At 51.2% G+C, this 15109-nt stretch overlaps 6 protein-coding genes across 6 annotated transcripts; 5 read left to right on the top strand and 1 right to left on the bottom strand.

Moving 5' to 3' along the window:
* Positions 1 to 1392: 1392 nt before the first annotated feature.
* On the top strand, positions 1393 to 2844 carry CPAR01_12283 (BAR domain-containing protein; the record flags this gene model as incomplete). Its single annotated transcript, XM_060496540.1, has 4 exons — positions 1393 to 1519; positions 1586 to 1756; positions 1823 to 1938; positions 2008 to 2844. The coding sequence occupies 4 exons, from the start codon at positions 1393 to 1395 to the stop codon at positions 2842 to 2844; spliced, it is 1251 nt and encodes a 416-aa protein (XP_060345325.1).
* Positions 2845 to 3924: 1080 nt separating this feature from the next.
* CPAR01_12284 (cyclin ccl1) lies at positions 3925 to 5170 on the top strand (the record flags this gene model as incomplete). Its single annotated transcript, XM_060496541.1, has 3 exons — positions 3925 to 4482; positions 4546 to 4854; positions 4913 to 5170. 3 exons carry the CDS (start codon positions 3925 to 3927, stop codon positions 5168 to 5170), a joined length of 1125 nt encoding a protein of 374 aa, XP_060345326.1.
* A 1657-nt stretch (positions 5171 to 6827) lies between these two features.
* CPAR01_12285 (uncharacterized protein) lies at positions 6828 to 7199 on the top strand (the record flags this gene model as incomplete). Its single annotated transcript, XM_060496542.1, has 1 exon — positions 6828 to 7199. A coding segment is annotated over one exon (372 nt), but the record flags the coding sequence as incomplete, so codon positions are not given.
* A 144-nt stretch (positions 7200 to 7343) lies between these two features.
* On the top strand, positions 7344 to 8609 carry CPAR01_12286 (fasciclin domain-containing protein; the record flags this gene model as incomplete). The annotated part of the gene is made up of 3 exons (XM_060496543.1): positions 7344 to 7458; positions 7508 to 8276; positions 8330 to 8609. 3 exons carry the CDS (start codon positions 7344 to 7346, stop codon positions 8607 to 8609), a joined length of 1164 nt encoding a protein of 387 aa, XP_060345328.1.
* Positions 8610 to 9294: 685 nt separating this feature from the next.
* CPAR01_12287 (isoflavone reductase) lies at positions 9295 to 9765 on the top strand (the record flags this gene model as incomplete). Its single annotated transcript, XM_060496544.1, has 1 exon — positions 9295 to 9765. One exon carries the CDS (start codon positions 9295 to 9297, stop codon positions 9763 to 9765), a length of 471 nt encoding a protein of 156 aa, XP_060345329.1.
* Positions 9766 to 10542: 777 nt separating this feature from the next.
* Positions 10543 to 13123, bottom strand: CPAR01_12288 (uncharacterized protein; the record flags this gene model as incomplete). Its single annotated transcript, XM_060496545.1, has 4 exons — positions 10543 to 11495; positions 11546 to 12332; positions 12394 to 12499; positions 12558 to 13123. The coding sequence occupies 4 exons, from the start codon at positions 13121 to 13123 to the stop codon at positions 10543 to 10545; spliced, it is 2412 nt and encodes an 803-aa protein (XP_060345330.1).
* Between the last annotated feature and the right edge of the window lie 1986 nt (positions 13124 to 15109).

The raw sequence follows: 15109 nt of genomic DNA on the forward strand, positions 1-15109 counted from the left end.
TTTCCCTGTGCGAATGAAGAAAAAATAAGTGCACTCGGGTGCTAGCTTCGCCATGGCACGGCAAAGAAGGGGGCCTCAACATACTGTAGGTAGATGCTGTGGTCTGAAATCACCGCTTATTCACGGAAGCCTCGAATCTCAAAGGTATCTGTACCAACAAAAACCCGAGATACGTTGTCAAAACTCTGATTTAGAATACGGACGTGTCCCTTTGCTTGTGGTTGAAGGTTGAACACCGACCTTGCCGTGACGTCCAGTCTCGTGCTCTCCGCTCTCGATATGCCAGTGGTCCCTTTCTTCCTTGTGCCCTCCTGCCTTCCCCCAAGCTTTCCAGACCTTCCCTTCCCTCCCGGGGAGTGACACCCGACCACCCCACTCGATACGTACCTGCATGCCTTAGCTCACGCCTTAGCTCGGCTCCAAAACCCACCTCCCGCAACAGAAGTTCAGTAAAACCGCCCACCACACACACACACACACATACGAAGGTACCGTGGCACTCCACTAGAACATTGAGACGCACATCAGGACAGTTACGGATTTCCTGCCACGGATACCTTACCTTGCCTCGACCTGCTCCTGCCTCCAAATCTACACAGTATTCCTGTGAGACTGCCAATTAACCTTCTGCATAGCCCGCACCTGCCTCTCAGTTGTTGTCGAGTTGGTCTACGTGTGTGAGGTACCAAACTGAACTGTGACCACGAGTACCCAAGGTGCGTCCATGGAACGGTGGATTACCCCCGTACAACAAACCGTACGGAGACTACCTTATTGATCCATACATCGATTCCACCGTTAGGTCCTCCTCCAAGTCCTCGTCCCGTTTTGTGAAATCATCTTCTACCACCATACTCCGTGCCTACCTTACCTTATCCCTCGACCAATATCCGTACGGATACAGTTCCCTCCACACACACCCCCTTCCACCCCTTCCACGGTCCTCCTTCTTCACCTGCTTCTTCCGCTTGACGGCACATCTCTCCAATCCCTGCTCCTTGCATTATCAACCGTGTGTGATATCTTTTTGCCACTGCTCCCTTTCCACCTCTGTCTTTCTCTTTACATCTGCTCCCAAGACCTCGTCTTGCGCTCACCTTTTCAAACCAATCCATCTTCCGTCTTTCGTCATCCATCACTCACTCGCTCGCTCGCTCAACACATCTCCCACCTGAACGATTCTCGCAACGACTTCTGCCAACTTCTCCCATTCGTCATCCTTTCTCTACACCAACCCGTTGAATGCTGGCATCGACCGAAACTACCTTCAACTTGTCACCCTAATCCCCCCGTCGACCGTCGAGTGTCCTACTTCCCCCTTAAATCGACATCTCCCACCCTCGCAGAGCTTTCCGACGATCCTTCCCAGCGCACCATATTGTTACCGCCAACATGAACTTCACCAAGAAATTCGACCGCGCCTTCCAATGGGCCGGCGAAAAGATGGGATCCGAGTCCAAGACCGGACAGACTGACGAATTCAAAAACTTGGAAATGGAGATGCAATTGCGATACGACGGTATGCCGGGCCTCTTAAGTCACAACCGCTTTTAGTCAACCAGGCGTTAATGTTGTTTTGCGCTAGGAATGGAACGACTTCAAAAATCCACAAACACCTATGTCAAATGGGTTGCCCGCCGTGGTGAGGCTTTCGACGACAAGGAGAAGGGCCTCCCAATCGCTTTTGTTGGGCGTATGATGATTTCCCACGGCGAGGAGTTCGAGCCCGACTCTGAATTTGGAGCCTGTCTGCTCTGTAAGTTGATCAATCTCGCATACTATGCTCTATTTTGCGAAGCACTGCTAATCATGCAATCCACAGCTCTCGGTCGAACCAACGAACGCCTTGCTGGTATCCAGGAAAGCTATGCTTCAGAAGTTACCGATAACTGGCTTGTCTCGGTCGAAAGATCTTTGGCAATGATGAAAGAGTATCAGGTACGTACCGATGTCATGGCTCGTCCATACGTGGTTTCAGCCCATCCCATCTGACACACTCTCCGCCAGGCCGCACGGAAGAAGCTCGAGTCGCGCCGATTGGCCTACGATGCAGCAATCAGCAAAATGCAAAAGACGAAGCGCGAAGACTTTCGCCTCGAGGAAGAGCTCCGTACTGCCCGGGCAAAGTACGAGGAAGCTGGTGAAGACGTCATGCGACGCATGTCCGATATCAAGGATGCAGAGACTGACAATGTTCGCGACCTGACTGGCTTACTCGACGCCGAGCTGAACTACCACGAACGCTGCGCCGAGGAGCTTCGCCGTCTGCGTCAGAATTGGGCGGGCGGCAATGCGCCTCCCTCGCCGACCGATCGCCGTTATGGAAACGGCGGTCGTGGGCGGTCCAACACGGCCCGCTCGTTCAACGACTATTCGGCGCGCAACAATCACGTTGAGGAGGAACCAGAACCGATGCCCGTCCGCATGCCCATCCGCTCCCAACGATCAGAGGTCAAGTTTGGCGCGTCGACCGACACAACCCCGAGGCCGTCTATCAGTAGGTCTCAGACGTTCCAGGGGCCAGCTGCGACCGACCGACGATCCATGGCTGCTACCCCGCCAGTGCCTGCCGTTTCTCACATTGGATCTTTGCGTGGGAATCTGAGGCCTACCGGTAGACCAATGGCGAGCGACGTGTTTGCCGACGATGACCACACGACGGTAAGCGGTAGTGGCAGCCCGGAATGGAATGATCGCAGTGCCAGCCCGGCCACCAGCATGGGAAGCAGCTTGACTCGGAGCACAAGCAACCTGCAAGCAAAGAAAGCACCTCCACCTCCTCCCCCAAGCCGAGCCAAGAAGCCGGCGCCCCCAGTCCCCGCTAAGCGGGAGGTTGGGTACTAGATATACACCGCTTTTTGAGATTCTTCTGTCAAAGACGGCAGTGGGCGGGCGTAGCGATGTGCGAAATTGTTGTCTTGGGTCTTAATGCATCAATAGACTGTTCATTCCGTGACGGGATATAGGGGCTCCCGACAGGAGCAGGGCGTTTGGGCGTGTTAATATCCGTGGGCTGGATCCGCAACTATTGGTTCCCTCATCGCATAGCTTCTGAAAAGAAGAACGTATGGATTAGAGATGACCGGGTTCGACTCTCCAGATACTGAGTAAGCATGGATTCTGTTTTCCTGGCTGATGGTCATCAAGATTGTCAAAGTTTTCGCCATGAGTGACCTTCGCTCCGAGCCTTTGGGCATGAATTGCAACATGAGGCGGTACTTTAGAGTCCGACTTTGAGTACCACGGCCATACAAGAACTTCTCAACGCGACTGTGCAACGGCGTAGAGGATCAGAATTAATATTCGAAGTAGCCATCAGGCCCCAAAGGCAAGCCTGGCTTGTGAAATCGAAGAAGACTTCCTACATCGGCGACGGTCGTTTGCTCACGGTATTCATATCCGCGTTGGGGGCCATTATCCTAGTGGATACCTACTTCCTATGGCTACCTTCCTTACTCCGTAGAGTTCAGGTAGGTTTTTTCACGACACTGGGGCTAAGATACCTTACCTCACCAGCCACATTTTGTCCCGCATCGACAGGGGAGAAAAAAAACATGCGCCACATCACGTGCGCTGGCTGTGGCCCGAGCTGTCTTTTGCCTGAGGTGAGCAGATCCCATGTGCCCGCCTGTGGTGCCAGGGCAGCTCAGCTTATCGGCCAGCATCGATAAGGTCTCTGGGCTTTCGTCAATTCCATCCCAGGCAGGCTCTCTTTCCTACAGTTTGATCTGAGGGTTGTGATGTTGGATCAATCAACCAACTCTCCCCTCTGTTATTGGACAGAAGACAACAGCACCTCCCCTAAGCAATTCTCCTGCGTAGCGATCGCTCCGTCTACACTGCGCCAACATCCACCTCGTTCATCTCGCGACCATAGGTAAAAGCACTCTCAAACGGTTGCTCACAACCTGCCAGCTTGCCGCGATGGCAACCGAAGATGCGCGATACCGACTTTCGACACAGTATCGACTGTGGTCGTTCTCCCCAGCCAAACTAGCGGAATTACGAGAACAGACCAATTCTCTGGCGAAGACAAATATTACCAGTCGCCTTGTTGAAACGAAACGCGTGGACCTCGATGCGGCCGAGTCGATGCCAGAGTTCTTGACACCTCCCGAGGAGACACAACTGCTCAAGTTCTTCACCGTGGAGTTGATTCGCGCTGCAGACTTCTGTGGGCTCCCGACAGAGGTTAGAGCGACTGCGACCGTTTTCCTCCGTCGATTTTACGTCACCAACTCCATCATGACGTACCCGCCTCAAGATATCCTCAAGACCTGTCTATTCTTCGGAAGCAAGGCTGAGGGACTGTACACCCGCCTGGCTAAACTGGCTGATAAATTCCCCAACACGACTGAGGAGGAGATTCTGGCAGGGGAGTTCTTGCTGTGCCAAGGAGTTCGATTTGCCTTCGACGTCAGGCACCCGTTCCGCGCGTTGGAAGGAGCAATTCTGGAACTTCGGCGTCATGCCGACCTCGAGGTACGTTGTGATTCTCGCGTACTCACGCTGCACTTTCCCGCACTCTTCTAACGAACCGTACAGAAAAACCGAATCGATGCCGCTCATTTCCGTGCCCGCGCTTTCCTCAAGTTTAGCTCTCTCGTCACAGACGCGTACTTTCATTACACCCCGAGCCAGATCATGCTTGCCTCACTTTCTTTGGCTGATCGAGGTCTGGCCGAGAAACTCGTCCAAAGCGCCTTTGGACCCGCTCAAAACGGCACCTCGAACGAAGGCGAGAAAGACCTCGCCCGACACGACATACGGGATAAAGTCATGGGAACCATTGAGGCGTGTAGGGAGCTGCTAGCGACCGAGCCGCCCGAGAGATTGGACGAGTATTGGGGAACTGTATGTTGAGTTCAAAAGTCGCCCTACTTAGATCGCGGCGAGACTGACTAGGAGACAGGTCGAGGCGACGAAGGTGATTAAACCTCTGATCCGAAAACTGAAAAAGTGCAGAGACCCCGACCGCGCAGATCTTGTGGCCTTGCAAAAGGCTCGACGAGAGTTGGCTTCGCAGAAAGAGACGCGGATATCGAAAGGTGAAGGTGACGGGTCTGTGTTCGACGGTAATGGCGGAGGACTCGGCGGTAATGAGGCGCGGGATGCGAAGCGACGAAAGGTTACGGAAGGCGACGACGTATTTGGCCCAGCACTGGGTTAAGTCTAGAGCATCCCATTGCTGTTTTCCTGCCTCGGATGGAATCATTTGCTTTCGCAAAGCAGAATTCGGGCGCAAAGTACGAATGCACCTAGCGGAGAGGTGTCGGCGGTGCACGCGGAGCCTCGCCAAGCTCACGGAGGATGACGGGAGAGACCGACTGTCCCGATTCGGCTTTACGAAGAGATACCCAATATTTTCCCCCACGACCCCTCGCGCTTCTTCCGATGGTGAACATCGTGGCGGTGCCCAGATTTGACAAATTCTCAACTCGAAACGCGCCAGCATGCGCCCCTCGCTTGCAACTTGATGGACAGTCGGGGAACAATCACCGAGAAGTGGCTCATTTGACACCAGCGGAGGCCTCAACGGGTTCAACTCTGTTGCACTCTGGATGGCAGGGTAAGGACATGCATGGCTGGAGAAAGTGCAGCTGCCAAGCAACGGTTCCTAGGGAGAGAAATGCGCCATTGGCGCACTTTATGGAATAAGCGCCAAAATTGCGATCTGTCAAGTGAATCGATGACGCACCGTTTTCATGATACTATCGTCAATGGCTATAACGCAATGTGATGAAGTCGGCACAACCGGCCTTTAGAGCTCTTGGGTTCCAAGGAGCTTCACCCATGTCCGCTTGCTTGGCCACGCTTTCACCATGGCACTAAACCGATCGCGGATACGTGTCTCGGTGGATTTGGCGTCTAACCGGAGCACCTCGCCAACACCTGGCACACCATGGAGACGAGACACTACTTAGGGCGAAGCCAAGGGGGAAATGGGAATGGCCCGACTGGCCCTGCATTGGGGTCGACTATCCTTTTGGCTATTGCGGGGAAAGCGGCTGCAATGCTACACGAACCAGAACATCTCTTCCCCTTCTCATTCGAGTTTTGTCGCGTCTTGACAACACTCGTGCTAGCCAGGTATCGTCGATGAAAACATGGAGTTTGATGATCCCAGTCTAGGTTCAATGGCAGATTACGGTAACAATGTGCCAAACCATAAGGCGGGCAAAAGAGCGTAACCCTTGAACATCTACAGGCTCGGTTTCGCGCGGTTCTTACGGATATACTCTGTGTTCAAGGTAGCTATGACTTAAGGCAAGGATTGCCATGTTGGCAGCCCGCCGGCACGCATGCCAAGCAGGAATACCATTCAGCATTGCACGGCTCGTTGTTCGGCGCCATCGGAGTCTCTCCCGTCTTCAATGGCGCTAAGCGGCCTATCCTGACGACATCGACTTTTTTCTGTAGTCCCCCTCACCCAAGCTGTGCCAGTCGGGCGCAGGCTTACGCAACTTCCAAGACCCGACATGCTGTCAATGGCGTCCCAGACTCGGATATCCCAAGCTTCTCGCAGCTAGGTGGTTCCCTAGCATTCCGCGTTGTCTACTTAGCTTCGTGAAAAACCAGTCGGCAGAATGCTAATCTGACCGCAATGGGACTTGGAATCGCATGTTCGGACGGGAATTGCCTCTCGATCACCATCACGGGGTTCGTCTAGCACAAGCATAGCTAGCAGTCTAGGACTGCAGCTGCTAGCCATGGCTCTTGAAAGATCTTCGGACTTCTATGTAAGGCAACGAAGGTACTGGCAAGACCATTGCCTTGCCATGGTGTCGGGTCTCAATTAATGCTGAGCCAGTGCAAGTCCCCCCCCCCCCTTTGGCGTATACGCCGGCCAAAAACGACTTCACGATCGGCTTGGCACCCAGCTGGCGATCCTGTTAAACAGCTCATTGGTCCTCTGCCAGCGTCGTGCTCTTTTGCGAGCTAAGGAGGCTTCTCCACCCCCTGGTCTGCGTGTCTGCCCCGGTCCAGTCCAAAGTCCCAGTCCCTGGCGCGGTCGTGATGTCGACCAAGACCCTTGTCTGGGGACAAGAAGCCCGGCAGGCCTCCTGGTTTCTTCACCCAGCCTGGGCAACAAGCTTGATTCGGCGCGATCTGGTAACCCACGACGACGCGATTGGTTTGATCACTCTTGGACTGAGCTCACCAAGGTGTTTTGCATGATTCGTGCCAACTCCCGATGAGGAGCTTTCACATTACTTTAAATGCTGCCACCTCCACCGCCGTATTTCGGTTCTCCGATATCGAGCAGTCCGAGTTATTTGTAGCCTTGATACCCAACCCATTCGAATCACTAGAATCCGTTCCCTGTACGCAAAACAGCTACCATGCAGGTCAAAAATCTTATCCCTCTGGCTTTGGCCAGCGCTGTGCTCGCCCAGAGCCAACAAAGCTTGACGGCTGCTCTAGCCTCTCAGAATTCTAGCTTGTCGTCTCTCACAGGTAAGCGGCCACCAGTTCTACTCGGATGAGGCCCTCTAACGTTTCATAGCACTCCTGGGCACCCAGCCGGCTCTGGTCCAAGCCCTTTCTCAAGCACAGAACATCACCATCCTGGCACCTAGCAATGCCGCTCTCGAGGCATTCCTAGCAAGCCCCGGTGCTCAAGGTGCTGCGACTAACCCCGGCCTCGTCGCCGCGATTCTTCAGTACCACGTCCTGAACGGCACCTACTACGCCTCCCAGTTCACCGAAGAGCCGCAGTTTATCCCCACCCTGCTGTCCAACGAGACTTACGCCAACATCACCGGCGGTCAGCGCGTTCAGGCCCAGACTGTTGGCGGTAACGTCACTTTCTACTCTGCCTTGAGGGAAAACTCGACCGTCACGGCCGGCAATGTTAACTTCACCGCTGGTACCATCCACATCATCGACAAGGTCCTGAGCGTTCCCCAGCCGATTCCTGACACCCTTCGCGCTGCCAACCTCACTGCTGCTTTGGGTGCTGTCCAGGCCGCAAACGTCGGCCCCGCTCTTGCCGCCGCAAAGGATCTGACAATCTTCATCCCCAACAACGAGGCCTTCCGCTCCATCGGCAACCTCACCGCCAACCTGACCGCCGCGCTGCCCAGCATTCTTCAGTACCACGTCGTCGCCGGCGCCGTCTTGTACAGCCCCGATATCACGAACACTTCATTGACCACACTCAACGGAGGAAACGTCACCATCCGTGTCATCAATGAGACCGTTTACGTCAACGAGGCCGAGGTTCTCATTCCCAATGTCCTTGTAGCCAACGGTGTCGTCCACGTCATCGACAAGTAAGTTGTTGCAAATGAAGCAGACTTGTAACATTCTCATTGACTATCCTCAGCGTCTTGAACCCCAATAACACGTCCGTGGAGCCTGATACCACGGCTTCCACCCGCGCGCCCGCATACACTGGCGCTGGTACTGCTACCGATGGCAGCAACCCCTTCACCAGCGGCATCACTGGTCCCACTTCAACTGCTCCGCTTGCCACTGAGACTGGTGCCAACAACGGTGGTGGTGTCCGAACCACCTCCTCCAGCACTCAGGCCGGCCCCATGCGCACTGCTGCTGTTGGCGCTGCTGCCCTCTTTGGTGGTATGGCTGCTTACATGAACATCTAAATGTACTCATTATACGACAAAAGTTGAGGATGAGGCAAGGAAAGAGGGAGAGTTATGAAGAACTTTTGATTCGGTTGGAGAAGTCGTATCTCAATACTGCAAGTTGATACCAATGGGTTAAGCCCATGTTCGTTCGTTTGATCAACTAAACCACAAAGATTGTGAGGAAGGGTTTCTGCCATATTGGTAGAGGATTGTAATATGCTACGTAGGCGACAATTAATTCACTTCAATAAGCTATGTTTGGATGATTCACTTATTCTCAACCAGTCACCCAGAAAACAACATCAAGCTCTTGCCACAATTTTGTCAGCACGCCCTTCGCTGGAGATCTCCATCAATTTCAGCAGTGAAATGGGTTACCTCATCAAGGAGTACATTTGACATGCGGGTAGCAGATTTTCTTCTTGACAGAGTGACACGGTGAATTACTGGCACGGTACCTAGAGATCGGTTTTCGATTACCGATGTTTGGTTTGTCATTTGACTCGGAAGCTGGAAGATCGCCCATTCGCTGAATGATTTCGGAACCGAAAACTCGGTACCGGTCGTCGGACCCGACAGTAGAACCGATGTTTCATCCACAGCTAGCCCCATATCAGAAGTGACCACGCGATCCAACGGAAGCGGGAAGAGACAGGTTTGATAATGACGAAGCAATAAAAGAGTGGCAGTAGTGTTCATCATGAGCCTCCATCTATTGATAAAAGAATGTCGAAATTCTATATTAGCCAGAAGACTCAGGATTCTTTTGGCTATTCAACTTACCATCGTACATTTCGAAGAGGCCCCAAGGCAATCAATTTCGAAATGTCTTCTTTCCACATTGCGATTGCCGGTGCAACAGGCAATCTCGGACAATCATTCGATTTTCAAATCACTTCTTGACGCTGGATTCATTGTCACAGCCCTATTTCGACCTGGAGGCAATGCTTCTGCTTTGATCCACACTCAATCTCTTCATCAAAGTAGTCGACGCTCTCACCTCCGACTCACTCCACTCCAACCCGCTCTCCTTGGAATAGACGTCATCATATCATGTGTTGCCACGCTAGCTATAGGCAGCCAGAAACCCCTCATAGATGCTTTAGTTGCAGCTGGGGTGCGGCGATTCATCCAAGCAGAGTTTGGAATGGACTCTGCCAATGGTCTCTGAGCGCAGCTGCCCGTTTGCATAACCCTAACGACTGCCCCCCAACCCCGAATTTTCAATGACAGAACCTGCGGAACCCGGAGATCAATTACCCGAGCCAACCGTACATGATGGTCGTGAAGATGATAGAATCAATGATATAGAGGCTCTCTCTCAGATAGGAAGACTCGAAGGCTTTACTTCAAAACAACAGCCAGACAGCGAGACGCCGAAGCCAGTCGGCTCACCTTGGTACAAACGTGGAAGAAATTCAAGTGCCACTGAAATGCCATCAGGTTACATGACGTAATCAACAAAAGACGTTTGACTTGTTTTAGTACTACAACCCGAAACCGACGTTAGACTTTGTAATGTCCATTCAAGCTGGTAATGCGATCATTTGGAGCCAGTCGCTGACGTGTCAGATGTGCAAAGGCTGTTGCAGCTCCCAGCGCGAAAAACGAGTATAAATCACTCGTCGCTTAACTGCGATACGACCGGGATGATGAGAAAACCTGAAATGACAAAGATTTGCTTGACGAAGATATGCATTTGCTACTACGAAAGGATGAAGAGGCAGATGAAGCCCTAACTAAGGCTAGTGACCGGCCCAAGTGTTGCTTTCAAGGTGAGCTTCGTGCGACAAGCCTCTAAGACAAGAGGGAGCGCCTCGAAAGACAAAGGAGCGGAGAACGACGCGCATGTGTACTTTGTTTGCAGGGATTTCTGAGGAAGACTGAGTCAACTGGGATAATGTCACTGGCTGATCTAAGAATAGAAGGCTGTCGGTTATACTGACAATCAAACGAGAGGCCGACTTGATTGGCGCAAGCCTGTCCCAGGAGCCGGCAAATCTACACCAGTGCTGGCTCCCATTCTTGCGTTCCCAATTGGAAGTCTTGCCAACTTGAGAAAAGCCTCCTGTTCTTTTGCCTTGTCTGTTTGAGTCTCCTCTTCAACCCTTCTATCCCCAGCATCGTTGGAATGCTGTTGATCTTGGACCTGATTGATTGCTTGCTCGACACGGTCCCACCTTAGGCCATGTCGGCGAGCTTGTTCCTTCTTGATGTTCTCTTGTAGCTCATTTGAGGTATCCAGCTGAACGGTATACATGGGATTTCCGTTCTCGCCAGAAGACGGAGACATCCCACCTGGCTTGTAAAGGGGAATAGACCGGCAGGCAGATACCAAAGCACAGTGGAATCTGTTGCTCCGCTGAGAGCGGAGTTTATCGTCTGACCAATTGTTGCGATGGGTGAAGGCAATTCTCAGCTCCATTTTGTTGAGCTCATGAAGGCTTGCAACGTTCAACCCTAGTGTCTCTGGAACATAGTCTCTAGAGTTCTGGGCAAGAAACTCCTCCAGTATGCCTCGAAGACGCATGATATCCGTAAAACTGGTCCTGAAATCCACGAACAAGGACAATCCTTGACGATTGATACCAGACCTCGTGTAGTTTTCGACTCGTTTTTGAGTGAGTTGTTCATTGGAAATTTGCAAGTCGCAGTTGTTGTCAAGTCGTCTGAAGACCGTGTAGAGAAGAGACTGGCGTTTGACCGTACAGGCAATGCCTATAGTTGCGCCAGCGTTACAGACGTTGATGACGTCGCCGATATCGTAAGGGTGGTCGAAGAAAACAAAGACGATGCCAACAAGAAGATGATGGAATGTCCGACCAACAGCGAATGAGAGACCAATAGCTAAAGAAGACAAGACACTCTGAATTTCCTTCATCGCTGGTACGTATGCAATCACTGTGCAAGTTGTCAGAGACATCTTTTGAGGGACGAACTGAGGGACTTACTAATGAAAAATATCATGACCGCGGCAATGATGAAGAGACAAAACCAGTCGAAAGTGTTAATGCAATGGTCCATGTTGTTGATGTTGCGGTATATGTCCTGGCGCGTTTTGCCTGCTTCCAGAATGATCGCCATGAACTCCTCAAGGCGGATGTCGTGGTTTTGACCTTCGCTCAAGGTGGCAAAGATTTTGGTGGCTTCCGGCGTGCGGTGGGGACCAAGGATTTCTTTGATGTCATTCAGAGTCAAGCCAAACTTATCTTGAGCAACACACGAAAACCAGATCCGCCTTGCAAGTGCAGTCGCCGAGTCTTCATTTCCCCAAGCACGCTCTATGATAGCATAGGTACTTGCTGGACGCATCCAATGGGCATGAGGGTCATCGGAAATAAAATTTCCGAATAGTCCAACAAGCTTGTAGCCATCAAGGCCGAGTCGAGCAAGGTAGCTTGAAACCCTCATTCGCTCTTGTTTATGGCTTCCGCCGTTGGCATTGCGGATGATCATATCCTCGTCGTCGAATGTGCCACGATGGAAAGGGTGAAGGTATATCGATGCGTCGTAAAGTGTGATAAGGGCGTTCTGGAGATCTTTCGTGCGAGTAAGCTTGGAGTGATTTGCTCGATAGTGATAATGTACGGAGATGTAGGATATCAATAGCTTCTCGACAAAATAGAAGGCCACCCAAAGAGTAGCCTGTTCCAAAATGTCGGCTACAACATCGTCCCACCCAAATGTGTTCGGATCCTTGTTGACATTTACAGCAAGGAGTTCATTTGTGTTGATATACTAGAATGACAACAATTACTAAAATCGCCACAGAAACTGCGTTTGAATGAATATGACTTACAGCAGCAAAGAAGATAAAGGTTACAATAGTCGTGCCTAGAAAGCAAATCGGGCGACGCATGAACTTCAAGATTCTCCAGTACCTCTGGTGGGAAGAGTTGATGTATCTAGGTGGAATCATTTTAAGCGCCTGGCCATAGATTTCTTGGTATCTCGTGCACTGACCTAGCAAGAAACCTAAAGAGATATGGCAAGCCGAGTCCCAGAAGATCGAAGAAAACGGCTGCCACCCAGGTAACCTCTAGCCATAAGCTGATGTAAAAAACCAGGTTGCGGTATTGTTTGTCCTGGATTGATTGTGGAGTGGAGTCGTCGGCTAAGTCTGCATCATTGCTCAATGTAAGGAGAGGAATAAGAAATGCAACGAAGATGACGACGACAATTACACAGTATCGAACGGCCCACCAGACAAGACGTTTCCGGTGCTGAGCTACAACAATGGGTGGCATAGGCAATGGTGGCGCGTCGATGTTCTCAGGGATCTGATGTCCCTCTGCCGCTGGCGAAGCCTTCGTTTCTACCCAATTCTTCATTGTGTTGTGCTCTGGGGAGGCTTGATCAGATTGAGAGGGGAAAATGGGGGTTTGAGGATGTATAGCAGCCGTAAAGCTGGGGGAAGATGAGGGAGAAGCCAGAGGAAGCCGGGTATCTGAGGTCATACGTTCGACCTGCTCACTTGGAAGTGGCTTTCGATAGCTAGGAAGCAAGCTACCACCAGAACCAAACTCCATTTTGCTTATTCAATAAGTTCACGGATAACTGGCAACAGGAAATACGGGAGATCCTCAACATTTATGAAGTGAAGGCCCCCCTTTTGTGAAATTTGTTTACCTGATCTTGGGCCCCTAGTGTTCATAGGGCTCAAATCAAAAGCCGAGACTATTCTAGTAAGAAGCTTAAAAGACAGTCTTGGCATGCTTCATATACAGCCACTGGCGAAATACGGCGAAGGAAGATTATGAAAGGGGCGCCGAGATCGCCCTCCCGAAATACACACTCCCCACGTTTGTACTTCGCACTTGATTTGTGGATTGGTAGTGCTGACGAGCGCTGGTTAGCAGCGGGACCAAGGTCCTGCATCTCCACAGTTTGTAAGATAAAGTAGCCCCTCAATAGTGGAAGGAGTTTTAGTTAAGCGCGGCTGAAAGCTATGGATCAGCGAGGCTTCGTGCTAGTAAAACCGGGCTGAATTAGGGGCGGTTGATGGTTGCGGCTTAGGTAAATTCTCTCCACACTAGGCCTCACATGCACCTATTTTCAAAACGATTCCTTTCAGTCCTAGTACATACACAACCACTTGCTGTGATTATCCCCTCTTTGATGTGTTCATGCCTTGTCATAGCCATGAGTCGAGCGGCAGCAGGGCGTTGTACGTACCCATCCTAGACTACCAAATTTTCAAGTCTTGTTCTAGTGATAGTTAGGTAGCTGAATAGGGTTGGCAGCAGGTTAATGCCTAATAGGTGAGCCGAAAATAAAGGGCGCGTATCGTGCACGAAACACTCGACAAGGATTCAATGGAATCTGGAATATCTCGACCTTCAAATCGCTTCAAGTCTTTCCAGGGATTCTCACTTGCACAACAATTGGAGGAGAATTCTATTTCGGCGAATGAGATGTCTCTGACTCTCAGAAGGATAGCTTGGAGTCGATCCATTAAAACGGTAGATACCTCCCTTAAGGCGCCCTCAAGGTAGGGTACTTACTTGGTATACGAATCATTCAGATGACTTGGAGTTGCCGCAAGTCTCCAGGCTCCATAGGCCTCGTCAAGAGAATTTCAAGAGCCTAGTCCAAGTGAAGCAACAAGCGGTAACGTCTGTATAGAAATCTAAGGCGAAGAGGAAAATATTAGAAACCGGGTTATTACTAGGGCGTTGGAATAGATCCTTCGCCGGCCCGCTGCGGCAGAATATGGGTGCCAATCCGGATCCGACCCATCAGGGCTAGCCCGTAACGGCACAGATCTGAGCCGCACCTTGGATTTCTTGCTTGTTAAGTGGAACCATAGGTCTACGAGATTTTCTTATCTTTCTGAGGCCCTCAAGAGCTGTGCGAGCTGAGTGTTCGTGTAGATGATCCTCTTGTTGAGGTGTTGTCCTCATGGAAAAATGACGTCCCCACTTGGTATCTCTTCATACGAAGCAGCTTTTGAACGTCATGAATCGAAAATTCAGTAAGCGCTCTGGTGCAAAAGCTGGTAGAGCTGCTTTCAAATCAAGTGTGTCGAATCGGCAAGGTGATTTCTCGTACATTGGGGATACTTGAGATATGCTGAAGAGGCTCAACCTCTTGCGCCGACGCAATATCATTTTGCAATTTGTACTGAGCCCTCTTACTAAGCAGTACTGAAAGTTACTCCGGTCTAAGAAAGCTTTTCGATGACCACCCATTGCTGGCGCAATCGGAAATCAGGCACAACAAAAGTATACCGAGTGACTTATAATAGGCGTCACAGCTATAGCGAAGAACAAGAATAACATTCTTCGTTGGTGCATCTGAGTTCGAGTTAAGGTGAGGTTCCTCGGCATGACTGGGAGGTTGATGCTTAGTGTTCACTGATCTATCTCAGATACACGTCAAGTAACAATGCCGAAACTTTAATAAGAATTAGTTAAACCAAACGCGAGCGCTTTGGCATCTGCATTCCTAGAGATTGATCTTGCGTTTATGTATGTGTCGGAGTTTGCTACCGCGGAGTCGTAGCCGGGCACCCG

The sequence above is a fragment of the Colletotrichum paranaense genome (genome assembly GCF_030867605.1).
Source record: "Colletotrichum paranaense strain IMI 384185 chromosome Unknown Scaffold_10.1, whole genome shotgun sequence".
NCBI classification, from domain to species: Eukaryota; Fungi; Ascomycota; class Sordariomycetes; order Glomerellales; family Glomerellaceae; genus Colletotrichum; species Colletotrichum paranaense.